Source organism: Pangasianodon hypophthalmus, chromosome 10 (assembly GCF_027358585.1).
Source record: "Pangasianodon hypophthalmus isolate fPanHyp1 chromosome 10, fPanHyp1.pri, whole genome shotgun sequence".
Classification (NCBI taxonomy): Eukaryota; Metazoa; Chordata; class Actinopteri; order Siluriformes; family Pangasiidae; genus Pangasianodon; species Pangasianodon hypophthalmus.
Window position 1 is genome coordinate 12281895 of NC_069719.1, and position 9351 is coordinate 12291245.

Sequence of the window (9351 nt, forward strand, 5' to 3'; positions counted from 1 at the left end):
AGAGCTTTCTACTGCAAAACACTGACATTATAGACCTACTTGTTTTTGAGTTATTGAGTTTTGGCTTAAACCCATTCAGCTCACGTGACTAGTCAAATAGGCTACAAATATAATAATAATAATAATAATAATAATAATAATAATAATAATTATTATTATTATTATTATTATTATTATTATTATTATTATTATTATTATATGCAAACACATTTTTAAGAAATCAGCAATAACAAACCCTTTGTAAACCGTCATCCCTCTTTTTTATTCACTCATTTCATTCATTTTCAGGAACTGCTTTACCCTGATCAGGGTGGATCCGGACACTGGGTGTGAGGTGGGAATACACCCTGGATGGGGTAGTTCATGGAAACTGATACGCACCTAGGGGCAGTTTTTTATGTGGGAGGAGGTGGAAAAGCCACAGGAGCCTGGGGTGAACCTGTGTAAGTCAGTACAGTAACCTGAGCTCAGGATCAGAGTCTGGAGCAACACCATTGTGTCCTATTGACTGTGGACTTTAAAAGACATGACAGATGTAATCAGGTTATAATCTCGTGACAGTGGCTTGATGTAAAGGTATGCATAGCGGCTTTGTGCAGTAACTGAGTATTTAAAATAGGGGTGTGTTAGCTAGTTAACAGCTTCACATTGCTTCTTTTCTAATGAGATTTTCTGCAGCTCCTGTCATTTAAACCAGCAATACTCTGTAACTTGTTTTATAGCCTATATACCTGTATTATTTTACAGTCGGAAATTTGGTTACGCACACTCCATTGGTGAGCACCGTGTGCGTGCATGCGCGCGTGTGTGCGCGCGCGCGTGTGTGCCTGTGTGTGTGTGTGTGTGTGTGCGCGCGCGCGTGTGTGCCTGTGTGTGTGTGTGTGCGCGTGTGCCTGTGTGTGTGTGTGTGCGTGTGCCTGAGTGTGTGTGTGCGTGTGTGTGAGACTCTCTCACTCTGGCGGCTGCGAGACACTGATCAGCCACGCATCCTGAGAAAGCGCACACGCGTCCTGACCTGTGATCATGCATCTCCGACATGAGGTAGGTGTTATTTTATTGCACGCATGTCAGATCACTTCACGGCTGCAGTGTAAGCGCTGTAGTGTTACTGCTGCAGTGAGTGCACAGGGCTGGACAGTCCCCGGTAACTGCATGCGATGCAGGCTGTGCTGCAGAGATGGCGCATTCAGAGTATACCTGAGATTACAGCCGTGGCGTCTATAGTTATTGTAGGTTTTTGCACGTGCATGTGTGGAATTATGTGTGAGATGTAACCTATACTAGCCTCCTAAAGGGTTCATTCACACCTTGTTTTTATTCCTTTAATCTGTAATGCTGGGAGTGATTTCAGTATTTGATTTTTGAACATTCCAGGTATAGCAGGCAATAAACAGTTCTGGGACTGTGTGTGTGTGTGTGTGTGTGTGTGTGTGTGTTGTGTGTGTGGATGTTTTTATATCTTGGTGGGGACCAAGATATCCCCAAAAAGATAGGAATATCTGACAGCTTTGACCTTGTGGTCCCCACAAGTATAACAGCTTTATTATTTCCTTTTCTTTTTCATTTTTTTCCTCTTTTAGTTACTGAGGTTAAGGTCAGGGTTAGGTTTAGGTGTAGGCATAGCATTAATAAGCTGCATTAATAATTTATGTCAGTGGAAAGTCCTCACAAGGGTAGTAAGACGAACTAGTGTGTGGGGGCCACAGCATTTTCATACAATGTGCGTTATATTTAATATTCCATCATTATTCTTTCAAATATAATTCCATCTTGCAAGTGACTGAATACAAGTGTTCAGACAGTGATAAGGTAGTGAACACATTACTGTAATAGCCTACTCTTAAATGTGCTCAGGTACAAGAGCAGCTCAGCTCATCAAATCATGTCAAGTAAGGGCGAGGACAAAAATTTTTATAGCTAGTAATCATCTTTGAGGTTGTGTCCTAAAATAGACATACAGTGGCTTGTACATAGTGTCTAGTTTAGGTGTATTCAGTCGTTCGATAGACTACTTTGGATCATCATGTTCCAGTTCATGTCAAGGTGTCAGCACATTTATGTTAAGAATTTTAAATTGGTATGTACATCACCTAAAAGTGTCACTACCCTGCTGGTCTCCATTCCATTGTGGAAGAACACAGTCCACAGTAAGAACTTCCAACTGTGGTGCTTATGGCAGCTGTCTTGACACAGAATCACATTTTTTTTTTTTTTTTTTATAATTTCTAGCAATAAAAAAATCTACATGAATGCTAAGGCTCTTGTGTTAGTTATCATATATAGTTTGTTTAAGGAAATTGCATATCCTCTTCTGTATTTGCAATATTAATTTATAAAAGTTAAATATCAAAGTTATAAAAGTTCAGTAAGTACACTACCAGTCAAAGGTTTGGATACACCTGCTGTATCACTGAAGTGACCAAGAAAAGTGTCAACCCTCAACAAGTCAACCCTCTTTTATATTTGGAATTCTTAACATTATTCCTGATGAATCATGAACCATCCTGATGAACCAGCTTCATGTGAGAGCCACCAGTTCTAAATAAAAAAAAACCTACTGATTTAAGTAAAATCTACTTATTAAAACATATTCGGAAATAAATCCATACATATCAGCTCACTGTTCATCTTTTCAACAATAAGCACTTATCAAAATGTCAGTAAAATAAAATCAATAAAATTAAGATTTAAAAACATCTAGTCTGTCTAAACGTCTGATTAGTAGTTTAAAATAAAGTCAGTAACATGTTTTTAACCATACAACCTTTAAATATTTAATGTCATATTACAGTTGAATTATGCTTAGTTAAAATTGCCATTTATTTAATCATTTAATGAATAAGAAATTAACCCCACATGGGTACACACTGCCATGCTGGAAAATTTCTAAGTCATGTGTTCCTTTCTTTTTCATAATAATGCAGGTGTGTTTCTACACCCACGTTACTTGTTCTGCACCAGTTATATTGCTACCTGCATACTAGAAATGATTTTTGGTGTAAAGGCAATGGCCCATTTCGTAATGATAAGTACCATCATATTCACATAAGCACATCATACAGCACATGTTCCTGAGGCATGTCCATGTGACTATTACTCATTGTTTATGGACACAAGCATGGGCCAGCATTTTGTTGAACACAGGGCCTCCTGAAGAGTCTTTCTGAAATAAGTATGTTAAGACTTTAGCCCTGTTGATTAAGCCTGTCTTAAGGAACTGACAGATGCCCTCTGATCAAAATCGCCCCAGATGAAATGAAGAGTAGAGAGATGAAGAGTCTGGCTGGACTCTAGGGGTTCCCAGTTTAGCAGGCAGCTGCTGTGTCCTACTTCACTGTTCACCCACAGGAGCCAGTAAACTTCAGCCAAAGACTCTAGGAAACAGGTCCTGCTAATATGGCAGTGGATTGAAAATTTGTTCTAATCATTATCATCATTAAATCATTAAGTGACAGCAACTGGATAACAGATTACTTTGAAATCAATGAGTCAAAGCACAAGCCTGACCAGTTCATGTAATTTCATATGAAATTCCTATAAAAAAAAATGAATAAGCCTTGTTGTGGAAACACAACACAAACATTATTAACAGAAGAGTTAATGAGCAATTTGTATTTTAAGCTTTAGCCTGAACATAGCCCTGAATGCCACAATAAAATCAATTCATTCAAGCTTCGTGTCACAGCCTGATACGGTGGTCATAAGACTTTTTTTTTCATACAAAAACCTGTGGGTCATGTGATAACCATAGTTTACATTGGCTTGGTCTGTTTTATTGTAGTACTTCCCCATTCCACAGGTGGTTGTTTCATTTTAAAACTCAACTCATTCCTTATGTATTCTCCTTTAGCTTTGTTGTCTAATGGTCTTGAATGTTTAATTCAGTTCTTTAATATTTTTAGAAGGAGATATTTAACAGTGCCTATGATTAGTAACAGAAGGCCACATGTTGTATAGATAAAGATTTTATGCTCTTTGTAGCTTATAGTTACTTGATATGTTTATGTTTTGAGTTTGTAATGTTTTACTATGAATTATTAATGCATATTTCTTCTAATAGATGACATACATGCTTGCCAGTACTTCCTGAATGGATGCATTTGCATTTCATTATTCCTAAAACAAGGAAATCCCCTCTGCTGTTGAAAACAAGCCAATAACCACTTACCATCTTTCTCACTTTATCTTTCAGTGTGTTTGAACATTTCAGTAAGCCTTAATATTGGCTAGAATGTCCATAAAGACGATGCCAGTCCCGCAGACCCTGATGGTAACCCTAAACAATCCAGATGATCACAGTAGTGTTTCAGTGACTCAGGATGACCATCTCTCCAGGTTGAAGGCTTTGGCTGAGAAGCTACACCTTGAGACAAAGAGGCCTTCACATATGGAGTGGAGGTTTCAGCTAGAGAGCCAGAGAACCAAAGCTCTGGAGACCTCTGTGGCTGTTAAAGAAGGACAGATACGATCCTGGAGTTCTGTGAAGTGGACAAAATCATCATTGGACTTTCCTGTAAACAAACTCCAAAGGCATCCACCTGAGAGACTGAAAGGGTTTGGAAGCATTACTGAGACACTGGAATGGCTTAGAAAAGAGTTGGTGAGCTCTGCATGTCATTTTGTTTAAGTGCAAATTGTTGGCTTACACATGCAAATGATTTAAAGACAAATCTGCTGTCAACTCAGGAGAAACTGGAGGCCATGATCTATTTAGCGTATCTGAATATATCTGTTTTTTTTTGTTTGTTTGTTTGTTTGTTTTTGCTATTGCCTGAAATTTGAACATAGTATGTTAGTTGTTTAGTTTGCCATTGTTCTTACTTGCTGGTCTGTTTGCATTATTTACTGCAGAGGGAGATGCATGTACAGGACCAGCAGCTAGCTCTCCAGCTTATGCGTCTACACGGTGATCTTAACAAGCTCAAAATTGAGCAGGCATGTAAACAGCATCGGAAGATGTTAAATGATGCTACGTTTGAACTGGAGGAGCGCTATGAGATGTTAGACCTGCTTTGTGATGTCCCTGTCACCTCTGGATTCGGCCTCTCTGCACCACTCAAGCTCATTGGCATCACGAAGATGAACATCAGCTCCCGTCGCTTCTCCCTATGCTAATCACTCTGAAAAGACTGAGTATAGAAGTATGGCAGATTTAATTACAAGCAAAAAATGTGTGCTTAAAATGCATTTAACATGCTTCATCTTAAGTGATTCTGTTCATGGTTTATTTCATTATTAATGTAGCACATAAGAGCAGTATGGTGATACAATGGGTAGCATTGCTGGCTCACAGCTCCAGGAACCTGGGCTCAATCCTGAGCTCCCTTACTGTCTGTGCGGAGTTTTGCATATTTCATGCCATATTCTAATAGGTTTCCTCTGTGTTCTCCGGTTTTCCTCCCACTGTCCGAAAATAATGCAGGTAGGCAGATTGCCTATGCTAAATTGCCCCTAGAGTGTGAATAAGTGTGTGAATATGTGTGTGCAAGGTTTCCTGCAATGGACTAGCATCCCAACTGGGGTAAATTCTCTCACCTTGTGCCCAGTGTTACCAGGATAGGCTCTGACACTAGGATAAAAAGACTACTGAAAGTCAGTGTGAGTGAGTGAGTGAGTGTGGCAGATCCAAAATATATTTTTATAACTATTTGTACAAAGATTTTGGAGCGAGGCTGTGGGGATTTGTGCTCATTCAGCCACAAGACCATTAGTGAGGTCAGGCCCTGATGTTGGACAAGAAGGCCTGGGGCGCAGTCGCTGTTCCAGTTCATTCCAAAGGTGTTCAGTGGGGTTGAGGTCAGGGCTCTGTGCAGGCCAAGTTTGTAATTTTAATTTCTAATTAAAACTCTAAATTATAGGGGATATTTTAAGACACTGATGACTAATGAGACTAATTATCTAATGACACTGATTATCTAATGATTAATTGAATTTAAGTGCAGCATTGCTGGTACGTACTTTGTATTTCTGGTGCTACCTGTATAAACTGACATATTTCTTTGTACAACAGTTTATGGTGCATGTTATGTCAACTGAGACACAGCTCCTGTTGTCTAATTTCTGGTTTTCTTCACCGCTCCAGTTCTTCCCTGTGCACAATGTTTTCATCGTCAGTCTTGTATGAGCCAACCATATTCACCTGAAGAGTCTTTTATTAGATGTTAAAATGCTTTATTTAAACCCCATAGGCAATAGCACAGTACAGTAGATTTACATGATGCCCACTGTAAGATTCATTATTTGTTAGATATTTCATGTATGTGAAATAGTGACACTAAACATGGCTAGTCAACTACATCTGAGAAAACCTAAACTGAGTTAAATGAAAATGATAAAATATTTTGTCATTTAGAGATTTATGGAACTGAATTACTTAGAAAAGGCATATTCATGCAAATCATATTGAATTAATCAAGTATAAACTTAGCTGATGAGTTATAACCTTTGTAGGATCTTGGAGATAAAGATAAGGTTTGAAATTGGCCCGTATTTTGATACCTGACATGGGTTAAGGTAGGTTTTTTAAATCAGTGCTTAGATAATTGCTAGGTTAGAAGGTTTATGTGCATAGCCAAAGTAAAGGGGTGATTTGACAATTTTAACAGACGCCTGATTGCTTCTAATAGTAGCAATCAATTCTAGTAGTTGTTTAGGAAAATGTGTAAGTATCACTAGTTTCACAGCCAGCCGCAGACTTTCACTTCACAGAGATACATGATAACAGATGCTCAGTCGAGGGTTACGTTCCTCACAGAGTTGCATTAAAAATCGTTTTAAACAAAAATCATGTTGTTTTATGAATATGAATTATTTGGTTTATTGAATTAATGTCTCCCTTTCTTTATTCAATAGAAATCAATGTTAGTAAAAAAAAAAGTCTTGGAAGTCTAACCAGTGACATACATGACTAATCAACTTTTGATGAGATAGTGTATTTTATGTCCATCACTGATTTTTATATTAATTTTAAACACAGTACATGAATGCTCCAACACTGGGAAAATGTGAGATTTGGTTCTACTTTGAAGCCTCTCTGACGAAACACTATACCTAACGAAACACTCTGTTGTAAATATAGATGCATGCATTGCAAAACCACAAGTAAAACAATGCCACCATCTAACGGCCACAAAAGACAACGGCTGATTTAAACCGCAGTGTTTCCCAATCTACTAAATCTATTCTGTAGATGAGAATGAAATATAATACATATTGTAAATTGAAACGTCTGTCATTATGAGTGATTGAAACAAATGCCTCTCACATCTGTAAGAAAATGAAATGTTTATTTATTTTTTTGTCACATTTTCATGTATTAAAAGGACAAAGATACAAAATTATTTGTTCCTGTGCACATTTGTATCTTGTTAACCAGAGGAATCTGTACAGTTCATTTTTTTTAACATTTTTGATTATTAAAACTTCAGATAATGTATAAAACTGTAAACTCAAAGGACATTTCAACTCAAAATGATTCAGCTGTTATATCCAGTGTTAAAATCACGTATGAGAATCTGTCACACTTTTCTACACTTGTACATGTTCAGGAAGAATTACAGATGTAAATCCCATTAAACTCATCTTGTAATTTACTAATATTCATTACTTTTCCCGAAGAGGACACTAAACTGAGGAAACAAGACAAGCATAGATGATCAATAAGAGAAACAAAGTGGTTATAAACTGATAATAAACCAAGTTGTGCTATAAGGAACATTTTTTTTATGAGCGGTCATATAAATATGTACAGTAATTACTGTATACATGAAGTAATGTCCTCTATTGTAGCGTAGGACAATTTGAAAGGCTCTGTGATTAAGGGGGACACAATCCACTGTACAAGTGGCTACATACAAACGTCTGGTTTCATCCATAAAACTAAGGTATCTGAGTCAGAATCTGTCACCGTATATAATCAACTTGCCAGTAAATGACCATGTACATCTCTATCAGGTAGTTGGTTTCTATACAGTGAAGTACAGTGGTAGGTTGCATTTGAGAAATTGTGCAAAACAAACAAACAAACAAAAACATGATGTACCATAAGTAAAAATATAGAAATACCATACAATGTTCACCCTCAGAAAATGGTCAACTACTAATCTCCTTATGTATATAATATAGCCTTTAGATTTAGATTCAAAATAGAAGTCAGCAATTTGAGTTCTTGCTGGTGAGAACTTCAGAAACGCCTCACAACATTAGACAGCTACGTTCATGCAACATATGTCTTGCCTTGAGGAATCAGAACAAGACCCTCACAGTTAAAGGTACCAAAGGACCATAAAATCCTAATATGACACAGTCACACTGAATAAACACATATACCAAGAAAAACAAAACAAACTAAACATGACTTCAACAAAACCCCTGAATCTCAACCCTTAGTTTTCTTCAGTGTGCCAAGTACACTATATACCCATGCAAAATTACACAGACATTTCATTTGTAATTTTTTAAGCAGATCTCGAAAGCTACCAAAAACATACAATTAATTATTAACCAACATACATCTGAACTAAGTTTGTCAGATTGCTAATACAAAATATACATTCCGATTTTTTTTTTAAAAGTGTTTTACAGCACATCACATCTTCCTAAAATCCTTTATATTATTATTCATATATTTATACCTCAGTTACAAACCATTAATTAAAAACAGTCAATACAACAAAAAAGAAAGAACATAAAATATAAACGTATATTAAACAAAAAACAGCAGATTGTTAAATATAAATTAGACACATGATACTAAACATGTTCAGGTTCAAGAACACAGAAACACAGATATGATCAGATATAAAAAAAATCACCATCACCTTAATAAATAACACAAACAAATAAACAAATAGTGCTCATACATAACAATACTGTTCAGATTTTAGAGCAAACTGATAAAATATTTTCACCCCTCTATTCTTTTTACTAAAAAAAATTTGAGGATCAGAATTGGTCAAAGAATTCAGATCAGAGCCACATTTAGATGGCCCTAAAAACTTTTATTTAAAATAACAACAAATATTTTTAACCATCTATTATTTGCATTACAATATACTTTGGATGATGGGTTTTAAAAACAGAACTGCAGAATATAATATGTAGCCTATACAACTCACCTCAAATGAAAATAAATAAAAATATTTATTTAGTATTTATATTTTAAACCAGAAACAACATCTAATATCTATAATAACTCAATTACAAGACAGAATTTTAACTAGAAATATGTGAAAATAATGAACATGTAACCAAAACCTCCTGCTGGTTATGTGTTGATAATTATTTGGCCTGAAAGTTAGAACCAGAAGAACATAGGCGTAATCTAATCACAAAATCTTTTAATTGATATAA

The 9351-nt window shown here is 36.3% G+C and overlaps 1 protein-coding gene across 1 annotated transcript; it reads left to right on the plus strand.

Moving 5' to 3' along the window:
• The first annotated feature begins 720 nt into the window (after positions 1 to 720).
• fam167aa (family with sequence similarity 167 member Aa) lies at positions 721 to 7337 on the plus strand. The gene is made up of 3 exons (XM_026934314.3): positions 721 to 1041; positions 4193 to 4600; positions 4852 to 7337. The coding sequence occupies exons 2-3, from the start codon at positions 4232 to 4234 to the stop codon at positions 5113 to 5115; spliced, it is 633 nt and encodes a 210-aa protein (XP_026790115.1). The 5' UTR covers positions 721 to 1041; positions 4193 to 4231; the 3' UTR covers positions 5116 to 7337.
• Positions 7338 to 9351: the final 2014 nt, after the last annotated feature.